The 24,486-nt window shown below is 38.7% G+C and overlaps 3 protein-coding genes across 3 annotated transcripts; 2 read left to right on the forward strand and 1 right to left on the reverse strand.

Moving 5' to 3' along the window:
• Window positions 1-91: 91 nt before the first annotated feature.
• On the reverse strand, window positions 92-3,855 carry GKN2 (gastrokine 2). The gene is made up of 6 exons (XM_075042139.1): window positions 3,803-3,855; window positions 3,183-3,236; window positions 2,509-2,640; window positions 1,879-1,989; window positions 916-1,069; window positions 92-333 (listed from the first exon to the last, which is right to left on the reverse strand). The coding sequence occupies exons 1-6, from the start codon at window positions 3,812-3,814 to the stop codon at window positions 254-256; spliced, it is 543 nt and encodes a 180-aa protein (XP_074898240.1). The 5' UTR covers window positions 3,815-3,855; the 3' UTR covers window positions 92-253.
• Window positions 3,856-10,818: 6,963 nt separating this feature from the next.
• LOC142037520 (gastrokine-1-like) lies at window positions 10,819-12,518 on the forward strand. Its single transcript, XM_075041977.1, is given in 6 exon segments — window positions 10,819-10,938; window positions 11,380-11,487; window positions 11,750-11,880; window positions 12,035-12,111; window positions 12,425-12,484; window positions 12,487-12,518. Coding segments are annotated over 6 exon segments (528 nt in total).
• Window positions 12,519-14,378: 1,860 nt separating this feature from the next.
• GKN1 (gastrokine 1) lies at window positions 14,379-21,407 on the forward strand. The gene is made up of 7 exons (XM_075041978.1): window positions 14,379-14,441; window positions 16,440-16,502; window positions 17,113-17,170; window positions 17,552-17,673; window positions 17,880-17,990; window positions 19,984-20,126; window positions 21,332-21,407. The coding sequence occupies exons 1-7, from the start codon at window positions 14,379-14,381 to the stop codon at window positions 21,405-21,407; spliced, it is 636 nt and encodes a 211-aa protein (XP_074898079.1).
• The last annotated feature ends 3,079 nt before the right edge of the window (window positions 21,408-24,486 follow it).

Genomic DNA, 24,486 nt, shown 5'->3' on the forward strand with positions numbered 1-24,486 from the left:
GGTATCTATTCTGTAGGAAATTAGCAAGGCCCACTTTATTTCTGTTCTGCTTTTGGATGAAGAAAAAAAGACAAAGCACTTTAATCACTGCATTATCTTTATTTGTATATCATGGGTTTGTTGCACTCAAAGCTTAGGATAGGCAAGTTGAGTCTAACACCAAGTTTTGTTCCAGTTGGAGAACGTGGCGACCATCACAAAAGCATGCACAGAAACAAGCCATTTCCATGCAGCAGAATTGTCAATATCCAGCCTAATTGATTTTTTCACAGATTTTAATGCCCAAAATGGTTGGAATTCCTGCATTGGCACAGCCATGAGCACTCAGTGGTGCTAAAAAAAACAAACAACAAGAAAAAGATATTATCAGTGACAAGATCCCTGTATCCAGCAAGGAAAAGTCTGCTAAATACACAAATTTCAATCCCCAGTTATGGTCCTATTGGAGGCTCCTGTTGGTCTCAGTGGATACTGTGTAAAACTTTTATGGTGTAACTCAAAGGGAGGAAATGTCTGTACAGCTTTAAATCACCTTTGTGCTCCTCCTTTCCCATAACCCACATACAGCAGGGAGCATACTGGCATACTGGTAGATGCCTTGTAGGACCATTATATCATCAGGGCATAAGTTGGGTACAGCTGCTACACAGTGGCTTCCTCTGACACCAGGCAAACCACTTTGGGACAGCTGTTCCAGATATTTAGATGCCTAATGATGAAAAACAGTGCTTTATCAGATTTTTCCAAAGCATCCCAGAGCCCTACCCTTTCAATCCTGTTAGGTAGTTTACTCCTCCTCTCTAAAACAGGGCAATGTGTTCCTGCCTCAAAGGTGCCATGTGGACTTAGGTTTAAAGGACAGAATGGTGCTTATGCACTGTAACAGAAGCATAATGTTCTGATCTCATAACTTACGTTGAGTCTTTACAAGCTTGTAGAGAGGCAGACCTGAGCAGAGTTGTTCAATGTGTTTACCGTAGAGAAGCCAGTCTTTGATATTCCCAAACACAGAATGGCCAGATTGAAACTGTACCCACACATTATTTGGAGAGTATATTTTCTTCATAGTCTAAAAAGAAAATATTAGACATCATCAGTAATGTAGCTTTGGCTTCATTCTACTAGGACACCCTTTGAGAAAATCCCAAAATCTAAAATCACCTTCCTTTGCCTCACACAAACCATTAGCTACAGAAGCTACCCACTTTTAAAGAAAAATAAGTTTTTTCAATCTATTCAGGAGCAAAGTTCACTAGATACTATCTGCCAACATAGCAAAATTGAGCTGTATTACTATCATAATAAGTTATGTTAATTGGCAGTTAAGGGTTGCTTTAAATGCACTACTGTTAGGCTATCATAAAATGGGCCAGAAATCAAGTTTATCTTCAGGAAATACTTCCAGCCACCTTCATGAAATCTTTCCCTGAATAGTCAAGTCAAAGTCTGGTCAAAGTAAATTGATTTCTAAATTCTGTTCTGCAAACAAAATTATTTCAAGTTATGTCAAGCTCAAACTATCAGCATGACAATGAAAAAAAGAAAGGAAAAGCCTGTCTGAACTCATATTGCGATCACCTCAAAATAGTCAAATTACACTGCTTCCAAGGACAAGGGATCTTACAGTTCTAGTCACAATGACAATCCACTATAAAACCGCAGCGGGGGCCATGATTGTTCATTATTTTAAAAGAATGTTCTATATGATATTCCCTTGAAGTTCTGTCTTGTCAGATCTGCTTCATCATTGCTAATGCAGTAAAAGACATTCCTAAGAAGAGCCGTTCTTAAAGGCTTAATAGAGGGCTCCTATCACACCACACAACTCTTATCCAGCAGCCTTTCTTGTATGCAGTACAGATTTTGCTACAAAGTCACCTGTCTTTCAAAAGCCAGGCGTCCAATTTCTTCCAGCTCTGGGATGTATTCCTTGTTTATTTTCAAGATAAAGCAGGCACTTCGTGACAATAACCTTGTTGCAATATAACCCTGTGATTAAAAAAAAATATTATAGTTAATTAAAAATGGCTACCACTAATATTAGTTGATTCCCTCTACTCCTTAGGACAGTCTAGAAGAAACATGAAGTGGCTACCCAGACTGCTATTGTGGAATGACTCTGCATTTATATTGTCACCTTTGGGGAACAGAAGCAACCTGCCCACACTAGCATCTGTCTGTAAGACTCAAAATTTATCTTTTCTGACAGACTTTTGCTGCATTTGCTATACATGAGTGATGGCAGCCCATTCTCAACTCTGACCTCTCTGAGGTCAGTGACATTCTTCTCACTTTCATGACCTGCCACCACAGGTTTCATGACAAGTCTTTTAAACTGCACCATCATATGTGTGAAACAAAGAGATGGCCTAAGAGAAGGAAAGGTGATGGGAGTCTTCAAAGAAACAGTGTTTCAGGACAACTTATGGCAAGAATACACTAAAATAATTTCTGAGTTTAAAAACTTCATCAGAGATTAAGTCTAGGCAGATTCTTAGATTTACTTACACGTGAGTAGTCAAAAATAGTATTGGAGGAGTACAGGCCAGAACGGACATTGACTTCAACGATGTTGTTCTCATTGTTGATAGTCATAGTTCCAGTGACATAGTCATTGCCAGGTTCTTGCAGTACAAAGGTCTTCAGTAAAAAACACAAAATCATTTTTCATCATCTGGCTTACACCTTTAAAAGGTGCAATCTAAACAAATGGTTTCTCTCAAACAAACAAGTCTGATTGCTTTATGTAAATACTAAATCCCTTAACAACTCTCTAGCAGTCTCAGGTAGGTCTTGAGGTAGAGAATAATTATGTAAGAGTGCATCAGGGTGAGAAAGGAAGGGACAAGCCCTCACTGCAGGCTGAAGAAAAACAACATGGGGCATCCCAGTCATCGTGTGGCAGCAGGGACTGGCAGGAGACCGCGACAGTCTCCAAATTTTAGCTTGAGCTAAGGGAACCTATACCTCCTCAAATTTCTTGTTACTGTGCTCCTGCGCAGAACCGCCTCCTTGGCTTATATGATTGTCACCTTTGGCAAATGCTATTTTTCTCTACACTTGGCAATAAGCAACTTGTTACTGTCTTCTGTGCTTTTCTTCCTATTACATTCGCCCCCTGCCCAGGGATCCAATACATTTTAAATGAGTACACACACTGGAACGCTTATCAGTCTACTTACGTCCAATGCAGAAGTCTGAGTCCAGAAGACTCCCAGCAAAACAAGAACTGCAGCCTGTAAAAGGAATAAGCGTTCTCACTCAACAGAAACACCAGGCAGTGCCATAACAAAAAAAACCACCACAAAACTGTTAGTGAATTGAGGGAAGCAGCTGTAGCATCTGTTTGAAAAGTTACCCGCTTAACACATGTATTAGTTGAAAACAATTACAATTCTTCATTGTAAAATTCTTGCTACTAGGCTCTCTGCTCTCTTTTGCCTGTAACTGAAAAAGCAGAATGATAACTTAATCATTACATTCTTTGTATTTTTCAAAAGTCCCTCCTTGATGCCATGTTACTTCTTGATTTGCCTCTACAACTGTAATTATTAATTCATAACTAAATCCCCTTTCTCGATTGTGATCAAGTTCTGCACTCTTAGCTCAAATGATGATTCCACTAACTCTAAGGGGATTACTCTACACCCAAGAAATGCACATTTCCCACTGAACAACCCAGAGAAACAGCACACAGATCACATTAGTCCCAGTACCGTACCACTTGAGCATCTTCTCTATCCTTTTGTTTTTTTTACAAATAAGAAACTTTTAGAAGTTAAATAAAAATGGATATACTCACAAATCCGTTCATTTTTCTTTCAGATAAGAACAAGACGCTGCAGAAAGTAAGAATGCAGGAAAGTCCCAGAGACTTTCAACTTTTATATCTTGCTGGAGGTGTGGGAAACACTTGACAGAACTTTCCTTCATGACTCAAACAAGTCCATATCTACATGCCACACTGTGGTAAGCCTCATATCTGAATTTTGGGTTGGCACAGATAACCTGACCCCAATATTTTATGAGCACTCAGTTAAGTCAGCTTTTGTAAAATCAATCACGCTACAAATGGCTATTATTTACTGGTTTAAACTTTAGAGGAGTTCCCACTCTTGCTGGTTCAATTTTTTACATATTTAACAGGATATTGTCCAGAATTAAATGGCATCAGGAATAACTCTGCTATTCATTCATACAAACTGCATTTTGTCTTCTGAAATATAATCCCTAACAGCCTGATAGTCTGCAGACAAATCCTGAAAAGAAATACCTATGTCATGGTGGCCTACACACCAGCCACCAAACAGACGAATTCTTCAGCCATTTCTTCCATCTAAATATATGCACAAACTCTTAACAAGAAGTGCTGCTTATTTTTGAACAGTTACCATGATGTATACAACACATGCATTGAAATTAGTAACATAATTAGGAATAACAACTGTGCTTCACAAGACAATCTGGGTAACATCTAACCTCCTCAGCATACAAAGGAGTGACGCGAAACTTCAGAGTATGTGTGGTTCAAACAAGGTCACAAAACAAAAGGAGCAGGATGGGGATTCCTCCTTTAAAGCTACCACTGTTTTCTGTGTTTTATGAAGATGTTGATGCCACACTATGTTGTCATGAGAAGTGTTATCTATCCTATGGCTGTGAACTCTCCTGGACGACTCATCTGTGATTCCATGTCAGCCAGTGCTGGAACCTTGACAAATCACACTCTTTCTACTAGAATGTCATAATCAAGACCTATCCCCTTCTAATAAAACGAGAACTCAACCTCATAGCCAACACATTTCTGTCATCTCAGTCATCGGGGAAAAAAGGTGAAAGATTGTAAGGAAATGTCTCTCAACAAACAAGACTCAATGAAAAAAAACCCAAAATTGCATGCATGTGCTTTATTCCACCTAAGTCTGCATGGAAAATGTTATCTCAAGTGAAACAAAGCTGTGCTGCTAAGCAATATATCAGAATACATATAAACAGATATCAAATTGTGACAAGCCCAGTTAGATTAGACTAATTAGATTAGATTAATGTTGCCCTCCTCTGAAAAGCTGGCTCTGTCCCTTCTTCTCAAAGAATTCTTTGTTTCTAAGTTTACAGATATGTCAGAAATACTCAGAGTAGATTTCAGCAGTCAAATAAGCCTTTCATAGCAGGAATATAACAGGGTTCAGGCACCACAAGCTAAAACAAAAAGCTTTAGTAAGTTTTAAATGCTCTTAAACTAAAGCTTAAATTAACTTTCCATTAGTCATTATGTCTTCAGATACTCATTTCTTTTTCAAAACACCCAAGAAACATGAGCTTCTGCTTTCTTAAGCATCCATATGCCTAGGCACAGGTAAGAGCAGAGCAACATATGAAATCGACAGCTATTTTAGCGAAGGAGAATTACAACAATAGCTACCATCTCATGATTTTCACCTTACATTGGACTGACCGAATTGTGCTGATCTGATCAGACAAGGTTGAAAATTAAAAATTAATCCCTAAAAAGCATTTGACTAATTAACACTATTGCAAGAGAGAACAAACATACTCCTATAGATATAGGAAAGCTTTACTTTTTGGAGACCTTTTCCCCCACAGTTAATCACACATCTCCCATTAAAACCCAAAATTAGCACACAGGCACTCGGAGGCAAGACTACCCATGACTACTCCAGAGTCCTCTAAGCACCCTTCTATAATAAGTAACTGAAGTAAAGAGCTGCATAAGAAGGGCTATAACCTGCTCCAATTGCACTTTCACCAGTCCTCAGCCAGAGTGAGGTTTAGCTTGGGAAGCCATGAGTCAGAACCCCTTAGTGAACATGAAATTTCACAATGATGCCCACATTCTCAAAGTAGTCTTCTTGCTTTCCATACTTTTAATCTAAGTGAAGACTCTCAAACTTTTCCCCAAATAAAATCACTTTTTCTTCAACTATTACACTTGCAGTCAGGTTGGTCGTAACAGGGAAGCCAGCAGAAAATGGAATTTGAGTAACGTTCAGAACAAGTAATATGTTGTTACAACACAGCAACATTTATTGTCACAGGAAACTTAATTTCTCTGTTATTTTCATAAGGCCAAGTATTTTCAAATACATTATAATTTACATGATGAAACATGATCAAGGTACAGAATTACTCTTAATCTACGTATGTAAAATTGCCAGAAGAATTTGACCAATTATTTGGCACTATCATCCACTAAAAATAATTTAAACAAAAGAACCTTGAACATCAAGTGAAAAGAAGAATTGTACAATTTCAGTTCAAGTCTGATTACCAAACAGGAATTTTAACACTAAGGGAGATGTATTCAATCAAGTTAAGGTGAGATTATACTATCATAATAAAACTCTCCCAGTGACTCATAGTTTTTTTCCCCAGGTACTTTTCATAAATATATACTTTGTCAGGGAGTGAGCAGGTAGTGGGAGAAAAGTAAAGAATGAAGCAACACCTCAAAAAATCAACAAAATTCTCTATGCTTCCATTTGCATTCAGCTGGGCATGCACACACTAGATAAAGACAGGGTGACGCAGTCTAGAAAAATCTGTGTGGCACAAGGTCAGGTCAAGCAGAATTAATCACATGCCATAGTTAAAGAAATAAATCCAGCTTCAAAGATGAATCCGGAAGTAATTTCAGCAGTTTTATTCTTGCTAGCGAGTAAGGCATAGAAAAAAACACATGAAAATCTAAGTGTGTGCACAAAATGAAATGCTAATTTGAGAAAAGGGTTAAAACTGGAACAGCGCTCAGCCTTGGGAGTTTGCTGCAGAGCGTACAAGAATGTAGTACAGAAACAGAATAAGTTGAGCAGAGCTTTAAAAATGAGACACAAACTTGTACTGGAAAAAGAACAGGGTCTTACACAGTAAAAGCACCCCTCCCTGCCCTTTTTCCTGGCTTTACTATTGTAATTAGTTTTGTAAGCTATTCTTAATGTCAAATGCTCTAGCTGCGTGTGTTTGCCATACAAACTACTCAAGCAATCAGAAGTTAATGGAAGATTTGGAGATTCAGGCTTCCAAGTGTGACACATTACTGTAATGGCCAAATTGGCTACAGTTGTTGGAAGAAATGGACAAAACTGCTTTCCAACTCATTGCTAACGACACTGCAGGGATTAGCATTATACAGTTCAGTTTCTCAATGCCTTTCTTAAAAAACAGTCAATTAATTAAATTTCCAGAGACATGAGAGCATTTCATGACACACGAAATAAGACTTTTATGTGCATCTTGGAGGCTAAGGACATACCTGTCTCCATTTGGCAACCACAGATCAGTCCTATTAGAAGAACTGTAAGTCTTTTCCCTTAGTAATTTATTACTTTCATTCACTGTATTTTACAACTCATGCAAATTGCAAAGTGGGTGCAAAATAGATGAAAAACAGCCCTCGACTCAGTGCTGGCAGACTACTACACCTCCTCTACACTCATATAGTCCGAGCAAGGCATCAGTTCGTAGCAGAATGACAGTGTGGCCCTGACCCGTGTAAATGAGAATTGGACCCCACCTTCTCAACTAAAGTAAGATTCCCTGGCTTTTCCAATAACAGCTGCAGCAATGATCCTCAGCAATTGATGACAGTGGAGAACTTTGTTCAGAGACATTAGTTTATAATGACACTGAGTCCCTATTATGCCATTCTGGCAACAAAAAGCAAACTTAAATGCACAAACCCATACTGAAGTGCATGATTAGTATACAGAGGGACTGATAGAGCTGCTATTAAATAAGAAGTGCTTTTGGAGTAGGTAAATGAACACCTCTCAAAGTGCTTCTTCTGTAACAGGCACAGATAAGAAACAAATCCAAATTGTCTGAGGCTCTCTCTATATCTTAGTTTATTAAACAGCAATGGACAATATTCCTGGGCAAAGAGACTTGGACATTTGTACTGGACCCTTAAAAAAAACCCAAAAAACATTTTGCCAAGTTTCTGCAACAAAAAAGGCAAATAAGCTCCCAAGCTGTGGCTCTGTATATAATTATCAAATTCAGAAGACTTTAAAAATCTACTTTCTAAATAATAGTTGACATAAAATGCCTGTTGTTTCTGCTCCTCCCTTACTCATTTTTTGTTATCTCCAGTTTATGGTCCCTTTCTAGAATTAGCCCTTAGTCCATAATAAGGAACCACTTTTGTGAAGAGGCTCTGTGAAGATGCATAGGCCATGCCTGAAGACTGGAAAGCAGATCCTAACTGAATGAGCTCAGAAAGGAAGGTTAACAATTTAGAACCAGCCTCCTGATTTCTGGGGACTGACTTAACATTTTTAACATAGCAAGATTACTACCTCCATCAATTTAAATATGGTATCAGCTATGGGTAAAATATTAGGCTGAGTCCTTTGCCACATAGGCACAAAGAGTCACTACAAATTTTATTAGACATCTATTCTTTGGTTCTGATTTTTTTTTTTTCATTTAAAAGTTACTATAAAATACATTGAACTTAACAGGACAAGTTTTCTTTCATCTTCCTGTATGTAATAAATTCAATCAGGCTGGTATCAAAGCCTCCTCTTATCAGAGCACTTCCCCAGGAAACCTGCCATGATTCTGTGAACACAGGGCACATGCCAATAAGGTAAACCCATTTTAAGACTTAACTGTGGGATACTACTGTATAAAAAGTAAGAGTACACATCAATTACCAGCAGATCTTGCTTTGCCTACCATCAAAATGAAGTTCACTGTAAGTATATGTATCACTTCCTCATAAAACTGTTAAGGCTCAACAGTTTTAAAATCACCTTGAGTCCTTCTTGGCAGCTAGCGAATTATTACTATTACTGATTTATGTAGGGATTACAGAGTAAAAATGCCAAATGGGTCAGGACTGCATGGGTGAAATTTCACTTTTGGCAGTGACTTCACTCCATATGCCTACTCAAATGTGAAAGAGAGAAGTGCTCTGTTACAAGGGTGAGACACACATGTAAAATGTTGAAGGGGCAATATTCTCTCATTCACAACTCAAATGCAAGTCAACAGTCTCATCAAGTTACATAAAGTTACGGCACAGCTGTCTGATGAGAGCATAGGAGAAGAACCATTAGATATGAGAGACTCCAAGTGCATGACTGGGAAGCAGGGGTATTTACAGCAGCCTGAAATTGTTGCAGGATAAATTCCAAAATGTTAGTGCTAAATACTCTGAGTCACACTTGGATCTTTTTCACAAAAATCCTCCTTTGAAGTAGATGAAATTTGTGACCGGTTCAATATTAGGAGGGATTATCTCCAAGAGAATAATTGTTCACAATAATTATTATTACAAAAGCATTTATCATCACAACAATATTAAATCTCAAAAACGTATCAGCAGTAGTTTTGACAAATCTGAGCAACAAGAAGCATGTGAGTCACTGAAACTGTATAATTTTATAAAGGGGTAACAAAGTGTTTAACGTTACATTCTTCTGTACAAATATGATTGTGCCTACCCTTATATGAATAGCCCTGTATTCAGTGGCATGAGATCTACTATGAGGAAGCTCAGGTCCCATTTCTGCTGTGTTCCAAGAACAAAGCTGTACTGTGCACCCATATTCCAACTCTTTACAATAGGCACACATACACATGGATGTTGCATGCATCTGCTCCATGTCTGAAATGAAAAGCTCAGGGTGAAGGATTCACTTTTTTAAACAAAATATTTCCAACCACCTTTTTCCAAGGAGTTTACTGAACTGGGGCTGGACATATTCTAAACCCCCTGTGTTTAAATTATCTTCTTATCTGTACAAAGTATACTGCTGAGGTTAAGAGTAATTTATATGAATTTATTATCTGATGTAAGCTCATTAGCAAAAAATTCTTCTGCATATTTAAATACTCTTCAACTAGACTCTGCTTCAGAAAAGTGCTCAGCATGTACACCAAGTTAAACAGGAAGTCAAAATTCTTTTAAGACAGCAAATTACTTGATGCAAGATAACCAGTCACAATGCTAAAGTGCTGTGAATTTCAAATGTTTATTTCAGACTGTGATTGTTTCTCAGAGTTTTCCTGGCTCCAGCTCTTGCTAACAGGGTACGTATACAGCTACACGCAGTTATACACTGCTGGCATAAGAACTAGTGGTCTTTAGCTATAGCCTCTGAAAAATACGTTCCTGAAAGTGAAGCTGTATTTTCAAGTCTGATACTTAGCAGGACACTGCATTTTTTTTTTTTTTTTATACCAAAGAAAATATTTCAGTGCTTCTTACCAAAGTCTGTCTTGAGATTATCGTGAACACTGTGAAAATAACTGCGTGGAGAGAAACACATACTAGCATGAAGGATCTGACCCCAAAATACAGTGAAATACTGTGAATAACCCTCTGCCTGCAAGTTCCTGCTGGGGAAAGAGCAATAAAGAATTATTTCACTTTTCCTAGAAATTTTTCTTTCAAGTTTGACTCTGAACGTCCAGTTTAATGTTTAATTTTAAAGGAAATTCTCCAGTGTGTAAATGAAACAACGTCATCTTTTCCACCTGGTCTAACAGGTATTCTGTATGGAGGCAGCATAGAGCAGTAATGTTAAAGCTTGTCTGTCTTTGTAAGGTGGATGCATCAGACACATGAAAACCAGGGCTAGATAAAGCCTGAATGTAAGGTTTGACACAACAATACTAATGGCTTCCCAGCCTCCCCTCTAAGGCCAGAAATTGTCTCCCCTTTAACCTGATCTCTAAGAGCAATAATTTCCCCAAACGTGGTTACTAGAGCTATTGCTTTATTGAGTGAAAGATTACTGGGAATACACAAACCTAAATCCTTATCCCCTTTAGCCTTTTTCAAAAATCAGAATGGCAAGAAAAACTTTAAGGGGCACCACAGTGAAAACTCACACCGCTCTGACACGGGGGGTCAGCACCGACTCAAAGAAGGGCTCTGAGGCCTGGAAATCTGTCTGGGACATCAAGACTGTAAGTGGCTGCCAACATGGCTCAAGAAACTGGAAAATAACCAAAAGGTTTTTGAAAAACACCTAAGCTTCAACACAACTTAGCAAGATGTTAGAGGAGATTCTTAAAAACATTCTCATTTAACCATTTTATTGTTTCTGCTGTACTGTACACTGCACTGATGTTTTCAGCAGTGAATTCCTTCACCTGACTTAAGCAGTGTAACATTCCATACACATGGCATTACTGGAGAAGGCAATTTACTTTACCTTGTACCAAAGTCCCTTGTCAGCCTCCATGACACATTTACCTAGACAACATAATTGAAAAAACAGTATTTTCTTTCCCTATCATTATTTGTACTGTATAAAGCCTTTTTTTAACCACTGCTTCCCTCTGGCAATCCACTTACCTTTCACTGTATATTGTTTGCAACAAAAAGGGGTTTTTTTATTTTAATAGGTCTACGTCGCAAACAAGGTATTTTCAAAAACCACCTGTAACATTGCTAAAATGGACAAGAGGTTTTTGCTTGATAAACCATTTCCTGTATCACCTCAAGTACCCAAGGTAGGATGCTGAAAGTGGTGAGGAAACTAATCAACTGCCTGTGAAAAGTACTTGTTCCTTATGGACAAAAAGGAGAGAAGGCTCCAAGAACTGAAGACAAGTTTCTCAGCAGGGCTGAGTCACTCTAAAACTTCAGTCTTTCAAACGTTGCATTGCACTGGAATAACCCCTTCTCCATTATCAAAGATGTGCGTACAGATTCAGAACTCCATTTTTGGGTTTTCTAAATGCTGTTTCCTGGGTTTGTTTCTTTGATGCTTAGGGACCTAGTCCTCACCAATTTCCACCCAGCGAGAATCACTTCATTATCTCAAGAAACAGACTCCAAAGCTTGCGCCCACACGGAAAACGCGTCCAAGCTTTGCGCAGACGAATTCCCTCTTACCTTGCTTAGCCAGCTCCTGGTGACTACACTAGTAACAGTGTTTTGTATACCAAATTAAAGATTAACAGCCTTACCAATAAGGATGAAAGTGAAATCTTTCAGTGAAGATGAACAAGTTAATTATTGAAGTGCGGTGGTTTTCTATGACTTTTTATAAATCAGTAATTGTATAACTAAGGAAAAGCAGCAAGTTTGTCACTCTTCTGCATACAACCTGGAGATCAGGCTTTTGGGGGAAGGTTTTGGGCTCTAGCTGTTGGCAGAAGTCTGAATTTTTTTTAGGCAAGTTCATGCATGTACAATCTGTACATGTACCTAGCTACCATGGGTCCTGCCACAGCACGACTTTGAGATTCAAAACCCAATTTGTAGCTTAGATTTGTCCAAAAAGATCTTACTAACAGTTGCCTGTAGTATAAGTTTAGAAAAATGCAGCTCAATTTTAAAGTGACATTTCCTGCTACATATCCAACGTTAAGTTGGAAAAATTTCAGCTACGTTGTTCTCTTATTTTCTCAGTCCAAATTTAATCAGTTTTTCCTTTTCTTTCAGGATCAGACTTTTTAAAGCAAGATATTTCATGCTTGAAAGTTAAGATTAAGGAACTGCCTATCACTGTGATTAATTATTCCTGACAAAGTTTTGAGGAAGAAGATTCATAGAACTGTGTACCCATGAACAAGATTTTTCTCCTTGATAATCTTTTCTTCATCACATTTTCAATCTTTTATCTGTCTCTTCTTCTGCTCTGAGGGGGTGTCTCAGTAAAATTTATCATCAACCTACATTGGCCTGCACTGTGCTTTTACAAATCCTTTAAAAAAGTAGAAGCAATTCCGAAGAGAAGTTGCTAAACTAGTGTTCTTGTAAAATCCCAGTTTTGGCATTTAAACCTCATCCTGTACAATTACCAAGCCAGACTTCACATGCTGTCTTAAGCAATTATTCATCACTACTAAGAGCAAATGGTGCTATAGCTACCACATTAGCCATATTTAAGATAATACAGTCTGAAGTCCAGATTTAGAGAAATAAGTGTATCCGAGTTATTTTTATTTTAACTTCTTAACTTACTAAGTATTACAATGTTTTACTTTAAAAATAAGCATTGCAATGCAATATGGCCAATTACAGAGAGGCAGATGCACTATTGCTCTGATCAACCCAGAAATCAAGCTGCAAATAACAGAATTAAGTGTATTAAATGCAGTTTAGAGTTGAATACAGATGTTACTTAATGTTTTATAAATGTTTAACACAGGAAGCAAAAAAGCACACCCTAACCAATTAAAAGTTGAAAATTTGAAAGAGTTAAATTGTAGTTAGGCCAAAACTAAGGCAAAATGGCTGGGACTAGTTTCTTAATCTAAAACGATCACTTCAGTAACTCAGTCTGTCTGGAAAATACCAAATCTTCACCTTCTCTCCTTGTTCAGGGGCCCTTCTATTGGAGTTTGAAAGGAGTTACTCTAAGAGACACTTTACCCATTCAGGAACAGTCAAGGGTTACTGTAAATAAAGGATGCAGCAGCCTGTTCTGTTCAGGAAAAAGTTTCTGGCATCTTTAATAGGTAACTGATATTAAAACCAAAGCAAAACTGCACCCAAATGTATTTTAGCACCTCCAAAGAAAAGCAACCACATGGTTGCAGTATTTAAGCAAAGTTCCTGTCCAACTTGCCTGGGGCTTCTGGAGAGAATCTCCTCTCCTTTTCCAACTTTACACTGCATTTTCCCCGAGATAAAACAGGCACAGCCCTCTTCACTTATCCTATCACATGTCACTGGGGTATGTCTTTCTGGGGGCCTTCGAGCCCTTGAAGGCTATGGGCCAGACTCTGTAACAGATGATGACTTAAAGTCCCCCGAGGTAGCAGGGATCTCACCTGAGCAGTGTCTATGGTGCACCACAACACTACACAGCCCCAGCTGTCACAGCCCTGCATGCAAATAGGGCAGCAGCCTTGCAGGGAAATAGGGATACCCTCTGCCGGGCTCAAATCAGAAAGTCCATAGTCCCCTTGGCAGGGAATACCAGGGCATGGATGCTTCCGTCCAGGGACAACGCCTGTTCCAATACCATCTTGTTTAAGGCCAAAACTTCAACAAGAGGGCACAAAACATTTGCAGTAACGTCCAGCTTCTCACAAAACTACTTTAACTTTGTGCACATAGATTCCTGTTTTTACTACAATATTGCACATTGTGATGCTTAATACATGTCCAAGGTTTTTCTATTCCACGAAAAGCTTAAATGAACCATGTGTCCTTCAGTAACATTTCAAACTTTACAGAAAACACAGAACTACTACTGAACCAATGAAGCAAAGTATTTACTTTTCCCACACTCAAGGAATTTAATGACAATATTACATTCTGGCAGGTTTCTTGCTCTAATTGGGATGTCATTACATTTCACAAAGTGCATTATTCAAATTTAAGTTGATTCAGGTTTAGACTGATAGGGAAGAGAACTAGACTCAAAAAGAGACTGCTAGCTAAAGACATGACAGCAAGGACTCCAGTGAACCTGAAGAGTCATCAACACTGTGACTCTCAAAATGTGCATGTAAGCACAGAGATACATAGATATTCTTAACAGTGCAGAAAGTTGGAGTTGCTTACCTTACAAGGGAAGATCTTTCTCAACAAGGATGAGGCCTGAGCTTTATCACTAGATACAATTTCCATGATCTACAACAATCACTTCAGTAACTTGGGCTGTCTGTAAAATACTAGATCTTCACCTTCCCTAATTTAATTGAAATTGTAATTTAAATTCTGAGGGCAACCCATCAGCACGTCACATCAGCATTACAAAGTGACAGGATTTTATCTTAAGTCCTACTGCTCTGTTTTTCTCTTATTCCACAGCAGGCAGAATATAAAGATTCAACCTTATTTACATTTAAAAACACACCTGAAAAACTGTATTGACAGAAAAAAGTTCAAAAGAGTGACTCAAGTATAATTAAAACCCTATAATATAATCTAATAAATATATTTGAATACCTTCATGTATTTTAAGACAAAATCAGGATGCTGAGAGTACCCAATTTGTGAGGGATTTTTTTTTTTTTTTTAACACAAAAATAGATGTTCTCATTCGAGACACTGACAGCAGGTCTAACACCAGTCTTTCAGGAAGAAATACTTCCAACAACTGTAAATTAATAAAGCTGGAATAGCATAAATGTGCCAGGGCTCCTTCCCCCCAAGGTCGCTGAGGCACAGCAGCCCCGGCCCTCGCCGCCACCGCCTCAGCAGGGTTTTCCCGCCTTTTTTCCCGACCGTTATTCTGCTCACTGTCACGCGCCCACCGGCGCCTCAGAGCTCTCCCGCCCGACGCCGCTTCAGCTCTGCTCTTCTGCCCTCCACCTCGGTTCTCCCGCACCTCAGCAAAAGCAAGCTCTTTTGTTCCTTCAGCGAAGGGTTAATTCTGAATTCTGTCGGGCTGCGAAGGGAGTTTTCTCCATGTTTCTCTTCGTTTTTTTTTTTTTGGGGGGGGGGTGGGGTGGGGGGGGGGTGTGTTGGGTTTTTTTTCCTCCTCCTCTCCCCGGCGGCGCCACAAGCGGGCGACGGTGAGTGGGGTCTGCCCTCAGAGCCCGCGCACAAACCTACGTTTTTTCACACAAAGCCGGACAAGCGCTGCTGCTCGTAAAGAACCAATAATATAACCACCATTTGGTGTAACGGTATGTATCAAAAGCGTCACTTTGGTCTTGCAGGCTGGACTCGGTGAAACTGAGACCAGAATTTAGTTTAATATTGCACTTGCAGCACTGGTTAGAAGTTATTTTTTATATATTAAAAGCCCCCCTTTTTTAAGTAACATGCTGGATTCCAGTTGAAAAGTAATTTTGCAATCTTTACAGGATTCCCTGCCACAGACTCAGGTTGCACACAAAATGAAACTGAGCAGCTTGACACAAAACCCAAGTATTCAGAAACCTCCCGAACTGAATGATCACCTCATTCAATAAGTACTTACATCACCACAGAAAATAAACTGAGGCAAGGTGAAAAAAAAAAATTACTGTTCCCATCTAAAATAACAGAAACATCCACAGACTTGCACATATATGTAATATTTCAGTTTGAACTGCCTATTGTAAAACAATTTTCAGTGGCAATGTTCTATTTGGGCCATTTGTTTTGGTGGACCCTATGGTTACATGGTAACATACAGTACATTTTGGAAGGTACAAAGGCTCTTTTGTCTACTGTAAGGCTTTTTTGAAAAAAAAAAAAAAACCAAACCAAAACCCAAAAAAACCCCCCAAAAAACCCCAACACCAAAAAAACCCCCAACCTTAGGCTATCTCTGGTCTTAAGTTTGATGTGAATTTTCAAAAGTAATTGGTACATGTCAGAAAGTTACTATAAAACATATTTAATTTTTCACTGCAAATGGATTCTTATCTGATAATTATCGGACTCTGGCAGGTCAAAATTTGCAGCAGGAAGTAATTTTCAGTGATATGCAGACAGGTATACAAATTACAAAATAATTTTATTTCAACACTCAATCATTCCACACCTAATTCTGAAAACATATATAAGGTAGACAGTTCACATCATTCATTCTACCTGCACTGGCATCAGCTCTGCAGTCAAGATGAAATTTACTGTGAGTTTGCATGCTTTTTTTTCTCCTTATAAACTAAAACTTAGATTCAAAACCATTGCCTTTATCTCTTAGAAGTGCGTATGTCTGTCTATAGCAAAAAGGTATTCTCTGGGGAGATTTTTCTCTTCCAAAGTGAGGAACTCAGACGCTATTAACCTAATCAGATGAAGAGGTATAGATTTTTTTAAAGGTTTAACTACACATCATTCAACCTACAGGAAGCCTAGTCCGTGTCCATTTTTGTCAATGCTTTTGCAAAACTGGAGCAATGTGCTCTAATGGATCAACTACTTTCTTGTAATGCCTGAGCAGAAGAAATTTAAATTCCTTCTCCTCATGCTTGTAAAATATCTGTATATGACTATACAGGTCTCAGAAGCACCTTCAGATTCAGCTCCTTAAAAAGCAACCTACTATATGTCTAGTTTGCATTATTCTAGGGTAAAGCAAGGATGACTCCATTTAGGTGATTCTTGTAATTCCAATATGAAAGCAAAAAAGGATCCAAGGAGTACACTTAAACACCAGATGAGGAAAAAGGCACTAGGATTCCCACGACCAGATTTGTCAGCCAGACCTGCAGTTACACTTTTGTTGTTTTTCATTTCAGATTGTGACTTCCCTCCTTCTTGGACTCTTGCTGACTCCAGCCCTTGCTACTTCCGTGAGTATAGTGACCAAGTTACACATATATTGCTGCTGTTTCTATATTCCCTTCTTGAGTTTTCCTTGCTTCTTTCCCTATCCCTTTGGAAGAAAAGATTCTAAAACTTCTTTAACACATAAAACTCTAAATGCACCAGATGACAGTTATAACATACAGAAATTATTCATTGAATCTACTAAAAGAATTCTTACAGCTGCCTCAGAATGCTACAGCCTTAATTCTTTGTAATTTTGAAAATACTGTGGTCACTACAGGCACTCCCTGTGGGCCAGCATTTATTCTATTATAGCAGTGATTTTTCTAAAGCTTTGGGGAGATAACCGACTTGAGAGTCTAAAAGTGTTGTTTAATTTTGTTTTCTAGTTTCATGATGTACAAACAGGCCAGCAAGCAATCATTGGTGGAGACTTCCAAATTCTGACCATCAATAAGGAATGGCACGTGGCAACTATCGAGAGAAAGAGCACCCATGGGTCATGGAAAACCATTTGGCACTATGATACAGTAAGTGGCAAAGAACATGCTTTTTCAGAAAATGTACAAGCAGATGAAGCTGTTATAAAGCTGACTGAAATACAGGACTTGTTTCTTTATTCTTAACATTTTTAGTCCAAGTGTTGGGGCAAAAGCTATCTGCAATTATTACTTTTAAAATATAGACTTTATTCCAATCTTAATGAATGAAAAACAGAATTCCTAGTATTTTACAGGGCTTTATTGCAACCAGAGTGCTGCCAGAGAAAGTTTGCTTCGTTTCCATAATGAAGATAAAGGAGATGCCTAGCTTTGATGCACTTCCTGCACTGGCTGAAAAGAGCAGGGTAAGATTAAAAAGGAGTAGTTACTTGTAAAGTTGTACAGTAATGCAAAGTAGACCGATGTCAGAGACAGTGCTGCTTTCAGAAGCTTTTAAACCAACATTTAGATCAGACCTTTGATGATCAAGTTGTATCAATTTCAATGACATTTTACGTTAATATAATTTGAAACCTTTGAAAAGTTAGAATACCCTGTTTCAGATGCTTGCAGTGGAGGGTTTTCATGGTTTTTTCAGTGTTGTAGATCACTTCAATTATTTTTATAATGTTTTAAAAGACTATTTGGATTGACTGCTTTTTAATACTGTTTAGAGATTTTAGATTTTTGGCATGGTACTCTTCATAACTTCACATTCTTTGCAGGTTAAAAAAAAATAATCATTTTTTTAAGGCAGCTCTAGTTGAGGAAAAGCAAATAATCCAGTAATGAGGAAAAAAGTTTAAATAAGTTTTCAAGTTTTCAAAACTTTTGAAAAAGAACTAAGCACCATATTAGCATGAGTTCAGCCCACAGAATTAGCACAGACATTTTAAAAATTATCTCAGCATTCAGCATACTAACCTTTTGTAGACACTGGCTTCCCTTGAAGTCTGAGAACTGAGTCCTTATAAAAATCCTGGCTTTAAAGGGCAAGCAGGCATGGTGGGGAAGAAAAAGGGGAGAGTTACGCAAGTACAGGCTTGAGCAAAAACATTCACCTCTAGCTAGTTCTAGGCTTGGTTGTACTAAGGGGCATCTCTGTGCCTCCTGAAGCTTATCTCAACTCCTTGCTTACCAGCAAGAAGGAAGCACAGTGGAGTGGGCTTTCAGGAACTCTCTGATAAAATTCCATCATGATTTTGAAAGCCTATGTCAATGCCAGTCATCCCTGCTAAGTGTGTGTTTACCCTGAAGTTCATCAAACTGTTTCTTAACTGTGCTCGCTCTTTCTTGAGAGGATGAGATTTTCACAAGTGGCAGGATTTTGGTTTTCTGAAAAGTAATGTGGCTTGGGAATTTGCCATGGGGATGGTTTTTCAAAAGAAAAAGATTAGGTGCATCATTCCCCCCCACTTCCTCCCCAGCTAAGTTTCCTCTGAGGAAATTTAGGTCTGCAGGTTGCTAAGAAACAGTTTATATCAGGAAACCTTCAATGGCATTAATTATTTTTGGATGGCAATATCTAAAAATAGTTCTGAATCATTTCAGTACAAAATTACATTTTTCATTTTGGAACATTGCTTTGCAGATGCTATTGTTCAGATCTCCATTTTCCTTTAGGGCGTAAGAGAGTATCTCTATATTCAACAGCTTTTCCTCCATATTAATTGTATGAGCCAGAACAGGAATCCTGTAGCTGTAGCTGAATAATGAGATACAAACCAGCAGGAAGCCTAGGTCATAAGAGAAAATACAGGCATCCAGACACTTTGTCCAGACAACAGAAGCACTCAAGTAGGAAAATATATTTGAAATTCACTTGAAACAAAGCACTCTGGAGCAGTTCAGAAAAAAGCTGTGCCACTAAAACACTCAGCATTCTCAAAGAGGTCATAAGCACTACTTGCAAATAATTTTAGTGTAAATGTATCTGCCAAGCATTGCTACCGCCATCTTTGGTTCCCCATTTTAGAAGGCTGAAAGAATAGGCTTCTCCTTCCATGCTTCCAAGTTGCAACCTGAGCACATCTAGGGTGAGAGGTTAGTGACTGAGAAAATACTTTTGTAGGAGGTCTGTGTTAAAGTACTGACTACACTACTCTTCTTGTTCAGCTGTTTAATTGAGTTTCCAGTTCTCTTCAGCCTCCCTCCACCGTAACTCCCTTAAATCTGCCATAGGAAATGTTTTCAACGCTTGCTAATGGTCCCATAGTCACAGAGTGGATTAAAAGACTGTACTAAATACAGTTTTGAGTAAAACACCAAGCACTGAGGCATCATTCCAGAAATAGGAATATGCATAGTGTTAGTGGATCAAGGCACTGATTTTGCTGAATGATGTTATTTGATGTTTAGCAAATGAAACATCAGAGACGACCTGCAAAGGAGATCACATTCGTCATCAGGACACCTGTCCGTGATCTCAGGTCTTATGGACCAGACATCTTTGCTATGTGTAACGGACTCAGAACCTATGTGGCTTATGAAGTTCACGGTGAGTGCAAGCAAACGAATTATGTCTGTACCTAACCAGACTTTCTTTTCCTTGGGGAATAATACACAAATGCTGCTGTTCCAACTAGAGATGGAGACAAATCAAGAACCTCAGAAGTTGCAGAAAGGGTTCAGTACCTCCACAGATCAGGATTGGAACGGTGTTGAGTCTTAACCTCCATAAATGATCTGATACAAACCCTTACTACTCCTTTTAGTGAAGTTTAAGGTGGCTTATGTTTTGGCCCAGAATTTTGCAGATTGGCTTCATCTGTAATGCCAAGGTAAAGAAAAAGGGTAGTCCCGAGAACCACTCTCCTTCAGTTCAGAGATTGGTGGTAAGTTTACTGAGGAATCCCAAACAACACTTAGTGTTTCACAATACTAAGCCAAGTTGTTTCATCCCCTGTAAGTTTTTCATAGGTGGAATGATCACATTACCTAGGAGTTTAATAACCCACATTTCACAGGATTCTCTGATAATGTCAAAGCCTGACAGCGCCTATTAACTAGCACTAGCATAACCATATATATACTAACAGTATAGAGTATAATAGTGCCCATCTGAACTGGAAAACGAAAAGAATATTAAATAGCATGTCTTTATGATCATCCTTTCTGAGTTTAAGATCGAGTTGTGTTTGGTGACTACAAAAGAATCTTTCACTCGTACATGCAAAATATTTCTATTGCAGCAGTTATTCAAAACATTGCTCAGTCAGAGCAATAAGAATACGCTGTTGTAGAATGCCAGCTATTGCTATGGAGACTAGTATAAATAAACTGTCTTGCTGTGGGTACCATAATCATATTTTGATCACTTGCAATAGAATTTCTTGTATTGTGGGGAAAAAAGAAATTCTTTTAAAATATATATAAAGGAACAGAGTTAATCCTGAAGCACCAGCAATGTACTCTGAGCCTTACTGTAAGCTGATTGTCTGCAAACCCTGTCATGAGAAAGATGCTCTACAGATCAGGCACAGGATATTGCATTCTGTCATAGCAGCATTTCCACCTACTCACTGCTTGCTTTGATAATTGCTTTGGTACTTGAGATGGCTCAATTTGATTAAAAATGCAAGTGCTATGTGCCAGATATTAAGGACTGCCAATGAATGCACAGATCACTTAACACCAATGTAGGTATTACCTCATGGTATTTTTTTTTTTCTTTTCTTGTTTTTAAAGAATCCCAATATACACACAGTCAAGGATCATGCATTAGACTTGATGTCCTGCATCTTTTGGGCCTTAACTACTGTCGTGGCAATACCACAGCATGAAAATCTTATCTTTCTTGAACCAAGTACAGATGCTTGATAGCTGCTGCACGAAGCAACCCCAATGCTGTTCTTCCCCGACATCACCTCCTTTGAGAGTTTTGTTCTTGATGGTTCAGATACTGAAACAGATCAATTGGTGACCATATCTTTCAATTAAAGGCCTTTAGCATGGATTAACTCTGGCTAGTTTCTCATTACTATATCCTTTATCATCTATGAATGCATCCAGAAAATTCTTGGATGGCTTCTCTGCTACTCCTTTTGATCCCTTTGAATGCTCTTTTAAAAGCCTGCTCTTAACATAGGGCACACCCATGAAGGTGGGCAAGCATCAGAGTATGTATATTACAAATAAGCCATACAGAATTAAGACCTTCATTTCCCTTTTCAGGGAAAGATGCCTCACACTGAAAATCTTGATTCATGTGGCATGAAAGGTAGAAAGGAGAATGCAACGTATTTGCCTTTTTTAGGGGAAGAGGAATCTAATTTGTAGGATTTAGAGTTGTTCTGTTCCTAAAATAGTCCATTTCTTCCAGTGCATAGTGAGGACTGGCTAGAAGCATCACATTGATCACTCAGGTGGATGAAGCTTTGCTTCAAAGATGCATGCACAATATAAACACAATTATTGCTCCACATAGGACAGTGCAAGATTCCCGGCTGTCTCCTCCCAAACTCCTATAACTCAGCCTTGAACATGCAAAAAACCCAGGTTTAGTTTTCCTTAGTGCTGCAATGGCACTGTAAAGGGAGACGAAAGATTTATTCCATTTATGCTGCCAGGGACATGTAGAAAGAGCCTTTGCACTTTCCTGGTAGCTAGTCCCAGATTCCCTGTATGTCCCATCTTCCAGTAGCATAAATTTGACGTGAATCAACCTAGGAATACAGTAATGTTTCTGCTGAATTAACAAGGGCATTTGACAAAGTGTTTATGCCAGATTTGTCAGCTCTAGCCCAAGACAAACAATCCCCTGTCTACTTTGACCCAGCACAAAGCTTGCTGTTAAAAAGTTAACCTTTTTTTTTTAAAAAAAAAAAAGGCAGGGACTGGAAGTATGCATTTATCTTGGACTGTTGTCACCTAACAACAATTTTCCCCTCCCCAATCCTGCAGTGGACACCTGAACTCAAATTTCTTATATGGTCAAGCCACTGTCATAGAAAAAATTCAAAACCTTATAGAGTAAGAAGCCCATCCTAAATATTTGGAAGTAGAGAAGTTCAGAGGGGAATTAAAGTACAATTTTTAAAAAAAGAGTAGGGCCATTAAACACTAAAGCTTCAGTAAGGCAAGGTCCCTATTGCTCACACTTTAAAATCAAGATTATTTCCTCTGTTCTAACAAAACCAGCAGGATGCCCTGGGTCATCCAGCTGACTACAAGTCTGTATTTAAGAAGAATACCAGCCATACAACATCCCTCAGTTTCTATGACCCTCTCACTGACCCCCAGAGGCTTTATTCTGTAGCAGTTTGAAAGGATATAGAGTTCACTTAGGCACACCTCACACAAAAGCATCTGAATTGTCTGGATTAGCACACATCAGTCCCAGCAGAGGAGAGAGACAGGCAGTAGGTTGTTGCTGCTATTCTCCTTCCTTTTTGGTATTAGACACATTCTTTTAATTCCCTCACACACCATCAGTTCTCATTTTGCTCAGGCTGAGGCTAAGTATGACAGGAGGAGGCAAGAATCAAAGTTTTAGGAGGGATTTTCACTTATTTTTAGTCATTATACAGTATCCTAACAAAATCTTTCAGCTCTTGCCATGCCCTACTTTACCTTCTTATTGGCATTTCTCTATTTAAGTCTCTTTCCAGTAGGGACTGGAAAGAAACTTTTTAGTACCAATATGTGTGTTTTAATGCCAAACATACATGAGTGAAAGAAAAGGAAACTTCAGCCACCTAACAAACCAAAGAAACTCCTCAGCAGCAACTAAAATACACCTGTGATGCTTAATGCAAAACTGGAGTATAAGCAACCTGAAGAAACAGAGTTAAGACAAGCCCTCAAATAAACCTGATGCTCCAACAGAAATTTTACTGCTTGTTGTCAAGTGGAGCTGTTCTATGTCTTGTTACCCCAGCCCAGAGTCTGGGCCTGCCAGAACACCCCCACAGCATATGTAGACACTTGTTTCACACTGCTGGGATGAGAGTTCTGAAGAACAAATACAGCAAGAACAGCCTCACTACAAATCTTCCAGCCATACCATCCTCCAGCACTGCAGGAGATTACTGTAGTCCAGCAGGTGACATTTAACAGCCGAGAGCAGTTCATGGCAGATGTCCACAAAGCCATCTCCCAGGCTCTGCTATGCAATGATTTGGGATTTTAAAAATCCACAGTTGCAACCTGCATGTACTCAGCTGCATTTTGTCCCATAAAATCTAAAACATGCACTGATAGGTGCGGTACTAAAGACAGTAGACAGTGCTTGGTCAAAGGAAATCTCTAAGCATGCTTAGGAGAAGGATGATTTAACACAGCACAGTCTGAAGAGGGAAAATTGTTCCATTTTTCACTCCAGTCCGAACTCCAGTTTGGAGCACATGTCAGTATAATTAACCTCTTCCAAAGCAAGTCTTCAAGGAAGAACAGGATCAGTTAAGATACAAGGACTTGCCTCATAGATAAATGGTCACATTCTCCATGTTTACAGCACTTTGAAAAGGATGAGTCAGACACTGGAAATCCAAGAGTGCGGTAGGATTTATTTTTAAATCCCATCAGATTATGTGAAATGTAGTCAGTAAATATGAATCTTTCATTCTGCGCAGCTCTGCTCCCTCCTGCTGGGCATGTGTGCTTATCCTTTCGCCTTAAAACGAGTGGAAACCAAACCACAGAAGATCTTAATACTCATTTAAACAAACAGCGCTTCATCAGTGCTGTTTGCATATTCACTTGCTCCAAGTTAGATGCATGTTTCTAGATAATCATTGTTACCTTAGACTTAGTTGCTTAAGACCCTATTTGTGTTCAGGCCTTGATTTCTCCAAGGGGTTAATTACTGCTGTTTAAATATCTAATCAAATTGAACAGACTCCTAGGGAGAATACTGAGTTT

The sequence above is a fragment of the Buteo buteo genome, chromosome 12, assembly GCF_964188355.1.
Source record: "Buteo buteo chromosome 12, bButBut1.hap1.1, whole genome shotgun sequence".
Lineage (NCBI taxonomy): Eukaryota > Metazoa > Chordata > Aves > Accipitriformes > Accipitridae > Buteo > Buteo buteo.